The 19,975-nt window shown below is 43.5% G+C and overlaps 1 protein-coding gene across 1 annotated transcript; it reads right to left on the minus strand.

Moving 5' to 3' along the window:
• Nucleotides 1-11,170: 11,170 nt before the first annotated feature.
• On the minus strand, nt 11,171-12,950 carry LOC124650545 (L-ascorbate oxidase homolog). Its single transcript, XM_047190057.1, has 2 exons — nt 11,578-12,950; nt 11,171-11,474 (listed from the first exon to the last, which is right to left on the minus strand). The coding sequence occupies exons 1-2, from the start codon at nt 12,948-12,950 to the stop codon at nt 11,171-11,173; spliced, it is 1,677 nt and encodes a 558-aa protein (XP_047046013.1).
• Between the last annotated feature and the right edge of the window lie 7,025 nt (nt 12,951-19,975).

Here is a 19,975-nt window from a genome sequence, read left to right on the forward strand (position 1 = left end):
TAGTTCCGGAAAACACATAAATATGACATAAAGTATGTATAAAACATGTAGATATCATCAATAATGTGGCATGGAACATAAGAAATTATCGATACGTCGGAGACGTATCAAGGATACTCCACTAGGCTTTAATTGTCAATATATGTAGTGAAATTCAAGTTCATTCACACATGCATATATTATGGGGGAGTTTGTTCTAAACATCCAACTTGGGTTGTTTGCTAAATTCCTTATTTAAACCCTCTCAAAGAGATTGTCATTAATTACCAAAATGGGGGAGATTGAAAGGACATGGAGCTCCCATGTGTGGTTTTGGTAATTGATGACGATCCCTATGGATTAATGGTTGTATTGATATTCTCTCTTAGGTCGTGTCCATAAGCAATGCTTGAGCCATATGTTGGTCTCAAGGTTGCAAGATGAAGAAGATCGAGTACAATGAAGAAGATGGATGAAAACAGTGTCGAAGAGGGATGAAGACGGTGTAGAAGATGAAGAGGGATGAATATGGCGTAGAAGATGGATGAAGACGGTGGCGTGTATCTTGAATGAAGATGGTGGCATGTACATTGTTGAAGAGGGATGAAGACAGAGCTTGCCGGCTCGAGTGGAATGCGCAAGGACAAGGTTTGTGCTCGGTAGGATAGTTGGTCGCATCGCATCGTGTTTCTTGGTTGTTGTTGGTTCTTATCCCTGAGATGTTTTAGAACTTGTGTTCATTCTCATGACAAGCTCTAGCTCATTGGAAATGGATTCCGGATGCATCTCATGTTGCGTGTTCGAGTTGGATGATTTTCCCGGTTTACCGTATTGAGAGGTTGCAACCTAGATTCATAGGAAAATCATCCTCCACTCATTTCCATGTATTCACCATGTGTGGAGGTAGCTCTTGTCATCCTATTTCCGGCAAAATTGGTTTCACCTCAATCGGAGTTTCCTAGGTCGAGTTATTGCTTTTTCTGTATCGCGGTTTAGAGGGAAAAAAGAAAAAGAAAAAGGGCGGTAGTACTGCACGCAGTACCGGCCCAGTACTGGCTTGGTCTCTGTGAGCAAATGGAGCCCAGCCGGTACCGATACTGGGCCCGGTAGTACCGGTTCGGGTTGCTCTTCTGGCTGTTTTTCTGTGTTGTTTTCTGCGCTAAAGGTAGTACCGCTTTCACAAGAGGTAGTACCGGGTTTTGGGCAAAAGAGGTACGTCCGGTCTACCGAGAGGTAGTACCGATCGGGCGCGAATCTGCCTAGTTTTTTGCCCCAATGGACAGATTCTCTGGCCCCCTATTTATACCTTTCTCTCACCTCCGTCCACATAAGTTCTTCCCATCTATTCTCTCTCCTCCATTGTTGACTTTGAAGAGCCTGATCCCCCTCTTGATCCCTCCACTATTTGTTGCATCTTTTTGGGGGAAAGGAGAGGGGAAATCTAGATCTAGTGCTCCACCAAGTGTATCCCTCTCCATGTGAGGGGATCTTGCTAGATCTAGATCTTGGAGTAATTTGGTGTTCCTCCTGATGGCGTGTATTTCACACGTTCGTTGGGCAACCCCAAGAGGAAGGTATGATGCGCACAGCAGCAAGTTTTCCCTCAGAAAGAAACCAAGGTTTATCGAACCAGGAGGAGCCAAGAAGCACGTTGAAGGTTGATGGCGGCGGGATGTAGTGCGGCGCAACACCGGAGATTCCGGCGCCAACGTGGAACCTGCACAACACAACCAAAGTACTTTGCCCCAACGAAACGAGTGAGGTTGTCAATCTCACCGGCTTGCTGTAACAAAGGATTAACCGTATTGTGTGGAAGATGATTGTTTGCAGAGAAAACAAGTAAAAACAAGTATTGCAGCAGATTTGTATTTCGAGTATTAAAAGAATGGACCGGGGTCCACAGTTCACTAGAGGTGTCTCTCCCATAAGATAAAAGCATGTTGGGTGAACAAATTACAGTCGGGCAATTGACAAATAGAGAGGGCATAACAATGCACATACATGACATGATAAGTATAGTGAGATTTAATTGGGCATTACGACAAAGTACATAGACCGCCATCCAACCGCATCTATGCCTAAAAAGTCCACCTTCGAGGTTATCATCCGAACCCCTCCGATATTAAGTTGCTAACAACGGACAATTGCATTAAGTATGGTGCGTAATGTAATCAACAACTACATCCTCGGACATAGCGCCAATGTTTTATCCCTAGTGGCAACAACACAACACAACCTTAGAACTTTCGTCACTCGTCCCGGGTGTCAATGCGAGCATGAACCCACTATCGAGCATAAGTACTCCCTCTTGGAGTTAAAAGTAAAAACTTGGCCGAGCCTCTACTAGAAACGGAGAGCATGCAAGATCATAAACAACACATATGTAATAACTTGATAATTAACATGACATAGTATTCTCTATCCATCGGATCCCGACAAACACAACATATAGAATTACGGATAGATGATCTTGATCATGTTAGGCAGCTCACAAGATCCAACAATGAAGCACAATGAGGAGAAGACAACCATCTAGCTACTGCTATGGACCCATAGTCCAGGGGTGAACTACTCACTCATCACTCCGGAGGCGACCATGGCGGTGTAGAGTCCTCCGGGAGATGAATCCCCTCTCCGGCGAGGGTGCCGGAGGCGATCTCTCGGATCCCCCGAGATGGGATCGGCGGCGGCGGCGTCTCGGTAAGGTTTTCCGTATCGTGGCTCTCGGTGCGGGGGTTTCGTCACGGAGACTTTTTATAGGCGGAAGGGCAGGTCAAGAGGCGGCACGGGGGCCCCACACCACGGGGCCGCGCGGCCAAGGGGGGGGCCGCGCCGCCTATAGTGTGGCCCCTCCGTGGCCCCTCTTCGTCTCTCCTTCGGACTTCGGAAGCTTCGTGAGAAAATAGGCCCCCGGGCTTTGATTTCGTCCAATTCCGAGAATATTTCCTTACTAGGATTTCGAAACCAAAAACAGCAGAACAACGAAGCGGCACTTCGGCATCTTGTTAATAGGTTAGTTCCAGAAAATGCACGAATATGACATAAAGTGTGCATAAAACATGTAGGTATCATCAATAATATGGCATAGAACATAAGAAATTATCGATACGTCGGAGACGTATCAAGCATCCCCAAGCTTATTTCTGCTCGTCCCGAGCAGGTAAAACGATAACAAAGATAATTTCTGAAGTGATATGCCATCATAACCTTGATCATACTATTTGTAAACATATGTAGTGGATGCAGCGATCAAAACAATGGTGATGACATGAGTAAACAAGTGAATCATAAAGCAAAGACTTTTCATGAATAGTGCTTCAAGACAAGCATTAATAAGTCTTGCATAAGAGTTAACTCATAAAGCAATAAATCAAAGTAAAGGTATTGAAGCAACACAAAGGAAGATTAAGTTTCAGCGGTTGCTTTCAACTTGTAACATGTATATCTCATGGATAATTGTCAACATAGAGTAATATAACAAGTACAATATGCAAATATGTAAGAATCAATGCACAGTTCACACAAGTGTTTGCTTCTTGAGGTGGAGAGAAATAGGTGAACTGACTCAACATAAAAGTAAAGAGAATGGTCCTTCGAAGAGGAAAGCATCGATTGCTATATTTGTGCTAGAGCTTTTATTTTGAAAACATGAAACAATTTTGTCAACGGTAGTAATAAAGCATATGAGTTATGTACATTATATCTTACAAGTTGCAAGTCTCATGCATAGTATACTAATAGTGCCCGCACCTTGTCCTAATTAACTTGGACTACCGGATCTTTGCAATGCACATGTTTTGACCAAGTGTCACAATGGGGTACCTCCATGCCGCCTGTACAAAGGTCTAAGGAGAAAGCTCGCATTTTGGATTTCTCGCTTTTGATTATTCTCAACTTAGACATCCATACCGGGACAACATGGACAACGGATAATGGACTCCTCTTTAATGCATAAGCATGTGGCAACAATTTTTATTCTCATATGAGATTGAGGATATATGTCCAAACTGAAACTTCCACCATGAATCATGGCTTTAGTTAGCGGCCCAAAGTTCTTCTCTAACAATATGCATGCTCCAACCATGAAGGTGGTAGATCTCTCTTGCTTCGGACAAGACGGACATGCATAGCAACTCACATGATATCCAACAAAGAATAGTTGATGGCGTCCCCGAAACATGGTTATCGCTCAACAAGCAACTTAATAAGAGATAAAGTGCATAAGTACATATTCAATACTACAATAGTTTTTAAGCTATTTGTCCCATGAGCTATATATTGCAAAGGTGAATGATGGAATTTTAAAGGTAGCACTCAAGCAATTTACTTTGGAATGGCGGATAAATACCATGTAGTAGGTAGGTATGGTGGACACAAATGGCATAGTGGTTGGCTCAAGTATTTTGGATGCATGAGAAGTATTCCCTCTCGATACAAGGTTTAGGCTAGCAAGGTTATTTGAAACAAACACAAGGATGAACGGTACAGCAAAACTCACATAAAAGACATATGGTAAACATTATAAGACTCCATACCGTCTTCCTTGTTGTTCAAAACTCAATACTAGATGTTATCTAGACTCTAGAGAAACCAAATATGCAAACCAAATTAGCAAGCTCTAAGTATTTCTTCATTAATGGGTGCAAAGTATATGATGCAAGAGCTTAAACATGAGCACAACAATTTCCAAGTATCAAATTATCCAAGACATTTTAGAGTTACTACATGTAGCATTTTCCAATTCCAACCATATAACAATTTAACGAAGAAGAACTTCGCCATGAATACTATGAGTAGAGCCTAAGGACATATTTGTCCATATGCAACAGCGGAGCGTGTCTCTCTCCCATAAAGTGAATGCTAGGATCCATTTTATTCAAACAAAACAAAAACAAAAACAAACCGACGCTCCAAGCAAAGTGCATAAGATGTGGCCGAATAAAAATATAGTTTCAGGGGAGGAACCTGATAATGTTGTCGATGAAGAAGGGGATGCCTTGGGTATCCCCAAGCTTAGACGCTTGAGTCTTCTTAATATATGCAGGGGTGAACCACCGGGGCATCCCCAAGCTTAGAGCTTTCACTCTCCTTGATCATATTGCATCATACTCCTCTCTTGATCCTTGAAAACTTCCTCCACACCAAACTCGAAACAACTCATTAGAGGGTTAGTGCATAATAAAAATTCACATGTTCAGAGGTGACACAATCATTCTTAACACTTCTGGACATTGCATAAAGCTACTGGACATTAGTGGATCAAAGAAATTCATCCAACATAGCAAAAGAGGCAATGCGAAATAAAAGACAGAATCTGTCAAAACAGAACAGTCCGTAAAGATGGATTTTATTAGGCCACCAGACTTGCTCAAACGAAAATGCTCAAATTGAATGAAAGTTGCGTACATATCTGAGGATCATTCTCGTAAATTGGCGTAATTTTCTGAGCTACCTACAGGGAGATAGACCCAGATTCGTGACAGCAAAGAATTCCGGAACTGCGCAGTAATCCAAATCTAGTACTTACTTTTCTATCAAAGACTTTACTTGGCACAACAAAACATAAAACTAAGATAAGGAGAGGTTGCTACAGTAGTAAACAACTTCCAAGACACAAATATAAAACAAAAATACTGGAGTAAAAACATGGGTTGTCTCCCATAAGCGCTTTTCTTTAACGCCTTTCAGCTAGGCGCAGAAAGTGTAACTCAAGTAACATCGAGAGATGAAGCATCAACATCATAATTTATTCTAATAATAGAATCATAAGGTACCTTCATTCTCTTTCTAGGGAAGTGTTCCATACCTTTCTTGAGAGGAAATTGATATTTAATATTACCTTCCTTCATATCAATAGTAGCACCAACGGTTCGAAGAAAAGGTCTTCCCAATATAATGGGGCAAGATGCATTGCATTCAATATCCAAGACAACAAAATCAACGGGGACAAGGTTATTGTTAACCATAATATGAACATTATCAACTTTCCCCAAAGGTTTCTTTTTAGCATTATCGGCGAGATTAACATCCAAATAACAATTCTTCAATGGTGGCAAGTCAAGCATATCATAGACTTTTTTAGGCATAACGAAATACTTGCACCAAGATCACATAAAGCATTACAATCAAAATCCTTGACTCTCATTTTAATGATGGGCTCCCAACCATCCTCTAGCTTTCTAGGAATAGAAGTTTCAAGTTTTAGTTTCTCTTCTCTAGCTTTTATGAGAGCATTTGTAATATGTTTTGTGAAAGCCAAATTTATAGCACTAGCATTGGGACTCTTAGCAAATTTTTGTAAGAACTTTATAACTTCAGAGATGTGGCAATCATCAAAATCTAAATCATTACAATCTAAAGCAATGGGATTATCATCCCCAAGGTTGGAAAAAATTTCAGCAGTTTTATCACAAGCAGTTTCAAGCGGTTTTAGCGATTTCGAGTAATTTTGCGCGCTTTGCACTAGGAGTAGAAGCTTTGCTAACACCAATTATTTTACCATTGATAGTAGGAGGTGCAGCAACATATGAATCATTAGCATTGCTAGTGGTGGTAATAGTCCAAACTTTAGCTACATTTTCCTTTTTAGCTAGTTTTTCATTTTCTTCTCTATCCCACCTAGCACGCAGTTCAGCCATTAATCTTATATTCTCATTAATTCTAACTTGGATGGCATTTGCTGTAGTAACAATTTTATTTTCAATATCATCAGGTTTAGCATCCATTTTATTAATTAAAGAAGATTGTGACGCGGACATGTATGAGATTCGGTCTTCGACATTTGCAAGTTTAGTTTGCAACCCGTAAATCTCCATATTCAAATTTTCAAGTTGATTTCCTATTTTCTTCAACAAGGTAGACTGCTAATTTATAGTTTTAGTAAACAATTTATTTTGCTCATACTGTGATTGCATAAAGCTCTTGGTGGACCTTTCAATTTCTAACATCTTTTCCTCATTAGGTGAAACATATCTACCATAAGAATTACCATTAGCAGGATGTGGTCTAGAATTTTGAGCAACCAATGAAGCTAACGGAACATTATTAGGATCAACATTAGTCCTACCATTAACAAGCATAGACATAATAGCATCAATCTTATCACTCAAGGAAGAGGTTTCTTCAACAGAATTTACCTTCTTACCTTGTGGAGCTCTTTCCGTGTGCCATTCAGAGTAATTAACCATCATATTATCAAGAAGCTTTGTTGCTTCACCAAGAGTGATGGACATAAAGGTACCTCCAGCAGCTGAATCCAATAAATTCCGCGAAGAAAAATTTAGTCCTGCATAGAAGGTTTGGATGATCATCCAAGTAGTCGAGTCCATGGGTTGGGCAATTTTTAACCGAGAGATTTCATTCTTTCCCAAGCTTGAGCAACATGTTCATTATCTAATTGTTTAAAATTCATTATGCTACTCCTCAAAGATATAATTTTAGCAGGGGGATAATATCTACCAATAAAAGCATCCTTGCATTTAGTCCATGAATCAATACTATTCTTAGGCAGAGATAGCAACCAATCTTTAGCTCTTCCTCTTAATGAGAAAGGAAACAATTTTAATTTTATAATGTCACCATCTACATCTTTATACTTTTGCATTTCACATAGTTCAACAAAATTATTGAGATGGGCAGCAGCATCATCGGAACTAACACCAGAAAATTGCTCTCTCATGACAAGATTAAGTAAAGCAGGTTTAATTTCAAAGAATTCTGCTGTAGTAGCGAGGTGGAGCAATAGGTGTGCATAAGAAATCATTATTATTTGTGCTAGTGAAGTCACACAACTTAGTATTTTCAGGGGTGGCCATTTTAGCAATAGTAAATAAAGCAAACTAGATAAAGTAAATGCAAGTAAACTAATTTTTTTGTGTTTTTGATATAGCAAACAAGACGAGTAAATAAAGTAAAGCTAGCAACTAATTTTTTTTGTGTTTTGATATAAGTGCAGCAAACAAAGTAGTAAATAAAATAAAGCAAGACAAAAACAAAGTAAAGAGATTGAGAAGTGGAGACTCCCCTTGCGGCGTGTCTTGATCTCCCCGGCAACGGCGCCGAGAAAAGAGCTTGATGGCGTGTATTTCACACGTTCGTTGGGCAACCCCAAGAGGAAGGTATGATGCGCACAGCAGCAAGTTTTCCCTCGGAAAGAAACCAAGGTTTATCGAACCGGGAGGAGCCAAGAAGCACGTTGAAGGTTGATGGCGGCGGGATGTAGTGCGGCGCAACACCGGAGATTCCGGCGCCAACGTGGAACCCGCACAACACAACCAAAGTACTTTGCCCCAACGAAACGAGTGAGGTTGTCAATCTCACCGGCTTGCTGTAACAAAGGATTAACCGTATTGTGTGGAAGATGATTGTTTGCGAGAAAACGAGTAAAAACAAGTATTGCAGCAGATTTGTATTTCAGTATTAAAAGATGGACCGGGGTCCACAGTTCACTAGAGGTGTCTCTCACATAAGATAAAAGCATGTTGGGTGAACAAATTACAGTCGGGCAATTGACAAATAGAGAGGGCATAACAATGCACATACATGACATGATAAGTATAGTGAGATTTAATTGGGCATTACGACAAAGTACATAGACCGCCATCCAACTGCATCTATGCCTAAAAGTCCACCTTCGAGGTTATCATCCGAACCCCTCCGAGTATTAAGTTGCTAACAACGGACAATTGCATTAAGTATGGTGCGTAATGTAATTAACAACTACATCCTCGGACATAGCGCCAATGTTTTATCCCTAGTGGCAACAGACACAACACAACCTTAGAACTTTTCATCCATTGTCCCGGTGTCAATGCGGGCATGAACCCACTATCGAGCATAAGTACTCCCTCTTGGAGTTAAAAGTAAAAACTTGGCCAGAGCCTCTACTAGAAACGGAGAGCATGCAAGATCATAAACAACACATATGTAATAACTTGATAATTAACATGACATAGTATTTTCTATCCATCGGATCCCGACAAACACAACATATAGAATTACAGATAGATGATCTTGATCATGTTAGGCAGCTCATAAGATCCAACAATGAAGCACAATGAGGAGAAGACAACCATCTAGCTACTGCTATGGACCCATAGTCCAGGGGTGAACTACTCACTCATCACTCCGGAGGCGACCATGGCAGTGTAGAGTCCTCCGGGAGATGAATCCCCTCTCCGGCGAGGTGCCGGAGGCGATCTCCTGGATCCCCGAGATGGGATCGGCGGCGGCGGCGTCTCGATAAGGTTTTCCGTATCGTGGCTCTCGGTATCGGGGGTTTCGTCACGGAGACTTTTATAGGCGGAAGGGCAGGTCAAGAGGCGGCACGGGGGCCCCACACCACGGGGCCGCGCGGCCAAGGGGGGCCGCGCCGCCCTATAGTGTGGCCCCTCCGTGGCCCCTCTTCGTCTCTCCTTCGGACTTCCGGAAGCTTCGTGAGAAAATAGGCCCTCGGGCTTTGATTTCGTCCAATTCCGAGAATATTTCCTTACTAGGATTTCTGAAACCAAAAACAGCGAGAAAACGACAAGCGGCACTTCGGCATCTTGTTAATAGGTTAGTTCCAGAAAATGCACGAATATGACATAAAGTGTGCATAAAACATGTAGGTATCATCAATAATATGGCATAGAACATAAGAAATTATCGATACGTCGGAGACGTATCACCTCCCTCCTATTTATTCTTCCTCCCTTATTCCCCCAATAGCTTTTATAGCTTTATTGGAATTTGGGAGAGAAGGACTTGGGCATCTTAGTGGTGTTCTTAGCCATTACATTAGGTGCATCGGTTTGGTTTCTCTCCGGGGTTTCGGTCTCGTGTGAGTTCGTGTGAGTTCCCTCTAGGTTTCTTGGAACCCTAGAGGGCTTGTTGCCTTCGTGGCCTTTTCTCCTTCGTGGCGTGGTAGCCTTTGTGGCCTTGATACCTTTGTGGTATTGTCGCTTTTGTGGCGTGGTAGTCTTTGTGGCGTTGTTGCCCTTGTAGGGCCTTGGAGCCTTTGTGGCCTTGTATCCGTGTGTGGAGTGTTGTAGCCTTTGTGGCCTTGTACTTGAGAGCCTCCGGTGTTGTGAAGTTTGCCTCAAGCTTGATACTTGGGTGTTTGCCCCAAGCTTATACGAGTTTGGTGACCACCCTCAAGGGTCCCTTAGTGGATCGAGGCTTTCCTTTGGTGGGAAAGGCTCGAGGAGAATACGGTGGCCCTATCGGCTTATTGAAGTGTCTCGTGCCTCCACACCGCTCCAACGGAGAGTAGCACCCGCAAGGGTGTGAACTTCGGGATACATCATCGTCTCCTCGTGCACCAGTTACTTCTCAACCCGAGCTCCTTTACATATACGCTTTACATTGTGATAGCCTTGGTGCTTTTTTTTTTGCGAAAGGATAGCCTTGGTGCTTGATGTTTTATATCTAGTTTGCTATCACCTTGTTGCTCATCATGCTTAGCATAGGTGGTTGGTGCACATAGGCAATCCCTAGTTGATAGGCTTTGTGCTTAACAAGTAACCCGTAGTTTTATTCCGCCTTGTTAAGCCCTCAAGTAGAAGTTTTACAACCCGCATATTCACCCCCCCCCCTTAGGCGACATAATTGTACATTATTCAACTGGTATAAAACTACACTAAAAACTGAAGGGGCTTTCTCCCATAAATAAATAAAACATTTGTAATTCTTTGATTTAATATTTTTCAGTTCTTTTAATTAAAAAACATTAACATTTATTCACTTGGACTATCCCGATATCCCAAGACTATTCCGGTGATTCCCGAGACAGTCCGACATGCCGACAAGTCTGGGTGACTGCCCGGCCTAGAGGGATGCTAGATCCACCCTTGGCAGTTGGAACTAATATTGGAAGAACAATCGTGGTCACCGTAACCATGAGAAAAAGATCCAAAAATCTTTCCTAGGTAGTACACGTTTCTTTCGTGTTTGTTGTTTTCAGATGGGGGCTAACTAACCCCCGTACATGCTTATATTCCACCAAAGCAAAAGAAGATCGGTGATCGCGAAGAACGACGACAACAACAATACAATTACACAACACGTACAAGAATGGAGTACATATACATAACGGAAACAAACTCATCCTCCCCTTGGTGGCCTAGGCCTCCTCGTGTGGTACATCGTTTCATATATCAGTCGATGGAAGGTGTCGATCGATGGGTTCAGGTGTTAGCTGCTTTCGGTTAGTTCAGGCGGGCAGGTAGGACGGCGGCAGCGGCAGGCCGACGACCTTTCCGCAGCGCAGGGCGGTCTCTGGCATGTTGTACTCGTCGCGCAGCGACCTCGCCGGCGAGATGACGCTGATGTAGAGCTGCTCCCCGAGGTAGTGCCTCTCCCAGAGGTTGGACCTGACGTTCCACATCCCGGCGTTGTCGAAGGTGAGCATCACCGCCGACCACGACCGCGGGTAGACCTGGATCGTGTGCCTGCTCACCGCGTCCAGCAGGTTGTACGTCTTCCTCAGGTCCGGCGACCACTTGCCCGGCCCCATCCTGCGCCCACAAATTAAGTGCATATATCGGTCAGCGCCAGGAGTAGGGCATCTTTGCATGCACGCGCGCGCGCATGTAGGAGCACAGGTACCGAATTGCGTACCCGACGGCGAAGAAGGCGTAGCCGTCGATGTGGAGGGAGTCCATGCTCTTCTCGGGGTTCTCGAAGACGACCTCGATGAAGGTGCGGAACTCGGCGGTGATGACGTTGGGAGCCACGTGCATTGGCCCGTTCACGCCGGGGGGTGAGTCGCCCATCTGGTTGTACTTGAACACCTTGTCGCTGACGTTGAAGTACTCGGCGAGCTTCAGGGGAGTGTCGGCATCGACGTGGGACACGCCGTTGAAGCCGTACCTGAGCTTGCCCTCGAGGTGGCCGCGGGTGACCATGAGCTTGATGGTGCGGGTGATGTTGATCTGGCCGTAGTGGTACGACCCCTGCGGGTTGGGCCTCGCGGCGCTGGCCGTCAGGTTCCACCGGAAGGACCTCCACTGGTTGAGCGACCACGCCCACCCGGCCGGCGGCTCGGGCACGTTGGGCGCCGGCGGGGTGTTGGAGCCGGCGTAGCGGATGACGGCGGAGACGGAGCTGGGCTCGACCATGAACCTGGTGGAGGCCACCATGAGGTAGTCCGCGGGCTTCTGGTCGGCGTCGACGAGCACGGAGAGGCAGTGGCCCACGTGCACGTCCAGCGAGTCGAACGAGTCCTGCACCGTGTGCGAGCCGTCCATCTCCACCAGCCTCATGTCGTGTCCCTGGATCCGGAAGTTGAGCGACGCCTTGATCCCGACGTTGCAGATGCGGAGGCGGTACGTCTTGCCGGCCTCGAAGGTGAACATGGGCGGGTTGGCCGCGTCCTTGCCGCCCCTGCCGTTGATGAGCACGCCCGCGGGGCGTCCCGGGCTTTTCCCGGCGTCGAGGAGGCTTGCCATGACGGTGTGGTCCTTATTGTACCAGTCGCCGATGAGCACCTGCAGGTCGTCGGCGGGCGGGTCGAAGGGGACCGGGATAAGGAGGCGGCTGACCACGCTGATGAGGCCGTAGCCTCCCACGGTGCGCTGCATGCCGATGGAGGGGAAGTAGAAGAAGCTGCCGATCTGGTCCTTGGCCTGCCACTTGAAGGTGTAGTTGGTACCGGGGACGACGGGGCAGTTGGTGCCGGGCATGCCGTCCTGCCACGAGTTCTTGCGGTGCTGGATGCCGTTCCAGGTGAAGAGGAGCGGCTGGTCCAGCTGGTTGAACACGTTGACGACGATGTTGTTGTTGGAGGAGCAGTTGATCCGGGGGCCGGGAAACTCGCCGTTGATGAGGATCACCTTCTGGGGAACGCCGAGAAGGGACTTGGTCCCGTACGTCACGTGCCACTCGAAGAACACGTACGGGTCCTCGGCGCGCGCTACGTTCGTCGACACCAGCAGTAGCGCTAGCAGGAGGACGGCCCCCGCCGCCGTCGCACGCATTGTCGTCGCCGCCATCAAGATCAGTGGCAGGCGGGCTGGATGGAAGACCTGGCGAGCGCTATCAAGTTCCGCTCTCTTGAAGGATAGTAATGTAGGAGTTGCGGCGGGATAGGGGATCTAGGAGGAGGCCATGGAAGACGTCCCCTGGTTGTGGGAGGGTAGGTCGACGGTGGAGAAGGATGGGACCGGGGAGGTCAACCGGGGAGCTTCGGGGTGACGAGGTGACGCCGGGGAAGGGGTAAATAGAGCGGGATGGCGGGGGGAAGGAGTGGTGGGGAGGGATCGCCGGGCGCATGCGCATCTGTCTCTCTGTCTGTCTCCCCGCCATTGTCGCTCTGTCCATGGCTACCAGTTCGTGCGCCTTCCCATCGAGCACGGGCCACGGGATCCACGATGGCTAACACGCATAGCACTTCGGGCCAGCTCGTCCAGCCCAGTGGTGGCCTCATTTCCAGTTCCAGCCCACTTAGCGAGCCTACCCGTTTCTAAATTCAAAACATCTTCTGATCTAAAAAAATAATAATACGGTGATTGGAATTGGTGCTCCTACTTCACATTTCTCGAAGTTCGGTATGACTCCCGAATCTTGAGACAAGTGAGGTGACTGAGAGGGGTGACGCTGATGGTGAGGGATGGGTGATCGTGCGCCGATAAGGTTCCCCCGAGGTACCCCTCCCCCTCCATCGGATCTAGCGTTCATCTCCAGGTGGTCGCCAAGGTCGTAGACATGCAAAATAAGACAAATCGGCATGAGGTTTCGGTGAGCGGGCGGGGGATACCATAAGGGTAGAGTTGCACATTCAAACTGAAGGGATGGCCCATGGTGTTTCCTAAGTCCAGACCATGGGGAACACGACTATGTCGAATAAACCATTGCAAGACCCGCCTTCCATCCTCATAAATATTCCGAGATCACAATGGGATTTAGGGCAAAAGGAGAAGACACTATATACAAGCACATATTGATGTCCACCATGTATGTCTAAAGTTTCATCAAATAATGTCTTCATCCGCGATCTACACAGAAGGACAAATGTGTATATAAAATCAAAAGAGAAGTCTACTTAGAACCACATTTTTGTTAATTTGTTTAAATATATATTCCATGTTCACATAAATGGTATTTATTTATTTCTAAAGAAAGAATTTGGAGTTTTTTATTACGGGATCCCTAGAGCGCTTCCTGCATTTTTCCGTACTCCAAATCATATGGTGTACGAAACTATACTCTAGTAATACCTTCATTGTTTCAAGATGAAAAAAAACTTTACCAAATGATAGGATTATGTGTTGACTTATGTATGACTTGTTGACTTTTGTCTATGTTTAAACAATTAAATTATCATTAAACCCACTATTTCATCACTTCCTTGAAAGATGGGTCCAAGATAACTAGCAAAATCTTTTGTGAAAGTATATACATCACATTGATTTAAAAATTATAATCATTTTCTACATCTTATGATTCAAAAGTTTGGCTCATAGATTGAGATCATGAACCACAACGAACACATTTCTTTAGGTACAATCCAAGTGACATGTCCGATGAGGTAGCTGGCCTCATGCACTCGTTCACCTCGAGGTAAGGCATCGAAGGTTCTAGAGTAGAATTGAATCCTTATTTGTTGCAATTGATAGAGAACTTCAGAGATAGTATATTTAGAGGAAATATTATAGTCGTAAGATGCTCCTAAGTTGAATGATAAGATCTTGGCATGTGTTAAGAAAGGTGCCTCCCTCACCCCATTTACTAAATGAGCTCTTAAGTTATTATTCAGTTATATATACTATGAGTATCAAAGAGTCCTAAGGGTCTCCATAACAAGGTCATAATTAGAAGGATGGGGTAGTTACAATAATAATTATGGATGTTTTGTAATAACTTATTTTCATGATGATTGAATAGATAATTTCTCTTGTGTAAGTCTAGCATTCCTACAAATAAACCATACTATAAATTTGTGAGTTGCACTTATAGTTCTAGCTATGAGAGTTCTTGTTGAGAGCGGCTTACATGTTTGAAATCACACCAATTTCTCAAGAGTGCATTTTTCCTTTGGTTTCATAACAAAATGGTTGTACATATGTAAACAAGAGATGAAAGTATAATCAAACACCAAGTGGGCACAACAAATTCACACACCTAACAAGAGATGATTTGTAGTGTCATTAATCTAATATTTTAATATATATCGTTGCAAAGTTCCGGAAAATGTATTTACATTGTATGATTACGTATGTGTTTTGTCCATACACATGGAGTATACATTATGTATTTTAAACATTGAAGTCTTCAATAAATACATGGATGCAACTGTATCACTTATATAGTTAGTGTCGCCATGTAAATGTTGTTCAATCACAAAATGCAGTCTGAATACTCCGTAGATGTTCAAGTACATGATTGTATAATTTTGGTTGGTGTAATGATTGTTGACCTTTTTGTAGTTGTATTTTAGAAAACTATTTTCTAAAATCAGACCAGTTTTGTCCTCCAACAAACTGATCCCAAACACGTATCATCTATTTGAGATGGAATTCGTTACTTAATCTATATCATGAGCATACCAAGAAAATATACTATTAAATTGATGTTCATGAAACTACGATTAATTGTATAAAGAGTTATGCAGGAAAAAATTAATTTTGGTTCAATCCCGTTATTGGTACATGGTGTTTATGAAATTAGCTCATTAGCACGACTAAGTTAGAATGTGACCTCGCTAGAGCATTAAAGTGCATGCAGGAGAGACACGAGAAATGACATCAACACTTTAAATGCCACTCTTGAAACATTCATAATGTTCCATCTCTTAGACCGTGAACCCGATTTAATAGTTTTCTAATAAAAACTATATTTCCTTTGTGGTGGAATGTTTTGATAACTTTTTTGCATGTAAAGTTACTATGTGGTTATTTATTGCAATTGTATTGATTCTGAAGTTATTTGGATGGTTACGAGAGTGGTTGCACTCTAGCCCATCAGAGTTCAAATCCTAGGTTTGACACATATGTATCTCATAAGACGGAATATTCTTTCAGCGGTAGGCGGCGTTCCACTTCCTGTTGATAGTGAGGCGCCAATGGTGACTTCATCAACTTCAAGACACTGCTCGCCGGCTCAGTCATTCGGAGTTCATCATAGGGGTAGGACGTGCGTGTTTGCGTTTATATAGGTGAGTATATGCATGTGTATGTGTCTATGATAGTGTCTCTGTTTATACTATGTTTCTAAAAAAAAACTAACATGTTGCAGGGGCAATGTCAAAAGACCAATTTTGGAACGTTCACGTTTTCTATTAGGAAAATCCCGGTCTACACCTAGCGCATCCAAGCACTCCACGGCCTATTTACGCCACTTGTCCCTCTCCATGTAGGATGGAAACGGACAAGACGACAGGGAGACTACCCATGTTTGCATTATTTCTTCGCCAGCATATCCTCCTTCATCGACTCCATCTCTCTCACCTCTCACTCTAGCCATCTTCCACCCGTATTCCCCATGGCAGGCAACCCAAGCATGCTATGTTGCCACCGTCCCATCCGGAGAGCATTGTGGTCGTGGCTACGCAGCACCACCCCAAATCCCCTCTTTATCTCAGTTGTTTGCGCTTTCTCTCACGTCAGCAAAACTGAGATTTGTGGCCGCTGTTGTTGTGAGGTTAGGCAGGCGCCGTTGAGAGACGTGGCCTCTTCTACTACTAGTGTTGGTCGTCTATGCTAAAGGAGTTGGCCGTACTGCTACAAGCATTGACCGCCAGTTCTACAAGGGATAAGCGACGTTGTTGTAATTGCTAGCAAATGGTGCTACATGGAGCTGGTAGCATTGCATCCCAACGGTGCTGCAAGGCTGATACGTCCATTTTGCATCACTATTTTATATCATAATTTACTGTTATTCATTGAAATATTCATATTTAGAGATGATACTTATGTTATTTCACCTATTTTGCATGTTTCATGATTATTGGAGAATCATTCACCGGAGTCAGGATTCTGCTGGAAAAAGCACCGTCAGAATGCAATATTTCTGGAGATCAACAATTGAAGGAAATTACACCGAAGATATTATTTTTCCAGAAGAATGAGCCAGCCAAAAGGAGGAGCCGAGGAGGGCCGCCATGGGCCCCCCATAGGCCGGCGTGGGCCCTGCCCTGGCCGCGCCGCCTTGTGGGGAGGGGGCCCATAGCCCCCTTCGGCCGCCTCTCCTTCGCGTACTTCTTCTCCCCGAAAACCTAAGCTCCAGGGAATAATCGCGAAGGGACACAGCCGCCTCTGCGGGGCGGAAAACACCAGAGAGAAAATAGCTCTCCGGCTGGCTGAAATCCGCCGGGGAAATTCCCTCCCGGAGGGGGAAATCGACGCCATCGTCACCGTCATCGAGCTGGACTTCATTGGGATCATCATCTCCACCACCGACACCATCATCTCCACCGCTGCACCTCGTCACCGCTGTAACATCTAGGGTTGAATCTTGATTGTTTGGTAGGGGAAACTCTCCCGGTATTGATTACTCCCGGTATTGATTACTCCTTGTTATTGATGCTATTGAGTGAAACTATTGAACCAATGTCTATGTTCAGATTGTTATTCATCATCATATCACCTCTGATCATGTTCCATATGATGTCTCGTGAGTAGTTCGTTTAGTTCTTGAGGACATGGGTGAAGTCTAAATGTTAGTAGTGAACTGTGTTGATTAATATTCAATGGTTTGATATTTAAGTTGTGGTGTTATTCTTCTTGTGGTGTCATGTGAACGTCGACTACATGATAGTTCACCTTTATGGGCCTAGGGGAATACATCTTGTATTCGTTTGCTAATTGTGGGGTTGCCGGAGTGACAGCAACCTGAACCCCCGTTGGTATATATCGATGCAGGAGGGATAGCAGGATCTCAGAGTTTAAGGCTGTGGTTAGATTTATCTTAATTACTTTCTTGTATTTGCGGATGCTTGCAAGGGGTATAATCACAAGTATGTATTAGTCCTAGGAAGGGCGGTGCATTAGTATAGGTTCACCCACACAACACTTATAAAAATAATGAAGATTAATCAGCTATATGAAGCGAAAGCACTAGACTAAATTCTCGTGTGTCCTCAAGAACGTTTGGTCATTATAAGTAAACAAACCGGCTTGTCCTTTGTGCTAAAAAGGATTGGGTCACTCGCTGCAACTATTACTCTCGCATTTTATTTACTTGTACTTTATTTATCTGCTATATCAAAACCCCCTGAATACTTGTCTGTGAGCATTTATAGTGAATCCTTCATCGAAACTGCTTGTCAACACCTTCTGCTCCTCGTTGGGTTCGACACACTTATTTATCGAAAGTACTATGATACCCCCCCTATACTTGTGGGTCATCAAGACTATTTTCTGGCGCCGTTGCCGGGGAGTGAAGCGCTATTGGTATGTGGAATTGGTAAGGGAAACCTTTACTGTGCGTGCTGATTTTATTTCTGCCTGCTGCTATAATTCATTATGGAGAGATCTTCTCTTGAATTCCTATTTGGAAAATCTACTACTACTGCAAAGGTAGTGGATGAGGCGCCAGGTGAGAAAGAGGTTCCATACAAAATACCTATGAAAATTATTGAACGTGTTGTGGATAACCGCTATGAAGGGGATGGAACTGTCCATCCTGGAGATCATTTACTGTTTTTACATGAATTATGCGGGGTATTCAAATGTGCAGGTATTGCTATGGATGAAGTTAGGAAGAAACTATTCTCCATATCGCTGTATGGTAAAGCGGCGCATTGGTATATATTGCTGAAGAATGGGGATTCTCTTGATTGGAAGGATATTGTGCCTCTATTTTATTCTAAATTCTATCCTCCAAGTGAAATTCACAAAGACCGGAACCACATATATAATTTCTGGCCTCATGATGGAGAGAGTATTGCCCAAGCATGGGGGAGATTGAAGTCTTTAATGCTCAAATACCCCATTCATGAGCTTCCTGGTAATATTATCATTGATAATTTCTATGCAAGACTTTCTTTTCAAGATAAAACCTTGTTGGATACTACTTGTTCTGGATCATTTACACGCAACAAAGAAGAGTTTAAAAGGGACCTTCTTGATCGGATTCAGGAGAATACTGAAGGATGGGAGAACGACAAAGGTAGAGAGTCTGGTATAAATTATGATTATAAATGCATTGAAATTTTTATGGATACTGATAAATTTCGTAATATGAGTGCTACTTATGGTCTTGACCCTCAAGTTGTTGCAAATTTTTATAAAGCTTTTGCCTCTCATTTTGAATTGCCTAGGAAGAATTTTGATAAGTATCATGAACCGTACAAAGATAAAACTGATTCATCTATAAATAAATGTGTTGTAATTGAAACTGTTGATCATATTCTTCCTGAAGCTTATATTGAAAAAACTCCTTTCCCTGTTAAAATGAAGGAGTACTCTGTTATAACTAGTGCGGTTAATAAAAGTGCAAAGAAACCTATAGAACCTGAAGAACAAATAAAGGTTGAACCTGCTATTGCAATAGTTAAGGATCTTGTGACTAAAAATGTAGAAGATGGTCATATTATTTTCTGTGAAGATGCTTCTAATATTGTTTCGCATCCTAATAAGTCTAGGAAAGCCAGTGTTCCTATGCTCTCTGTTAGAATTGGTGATCATTGTTATTATGGTTTATGCGACATTGGTGCAAGTATTAGTGCCATACCTGTTGGAGATATGCCCAAGAGGCAATAATAAAAGTGGTTATTATATATCTTTATGTTTATGATAAAAGTTTATATACCATGCTATAATTGTATTAACCGAAACATTGATACATGTGTGTTATGTAAACAACAATGAGTCCCTAGTAAGCCTCTTAACTAGCTTGTTGATTAATAGATGATTAGTTTCATAATCATGAACATTGGATGTTATTAATAACAAGGTTATATCATTATATGAATGATGTAATGGACACACCCAATTAAGCGTAGCATAAGATCACGTCATTAAGTTATTTGCTATAAGCTTTCGATACATAGTTACCTAGTCCTTTCGACCATGAGATC

The sequence above is a fragment of the Lolium rigidum genome, chromosome 4 (assembly GCF_022539505.1).
Source record: "Lolium rigidum isolate FL_2022 chromosome 4, APGP_CSIRO_Lrig_0.1, whole genome shotgun sequence".
In the NCBI taxonomy this organism is placed as follows: domain Eukaryota; kingdom Viridiplantae; phylum Streptophyta; class Magnoliopsida; order Poales; family Poaceae; genus Lolium; species Lolium rigidum.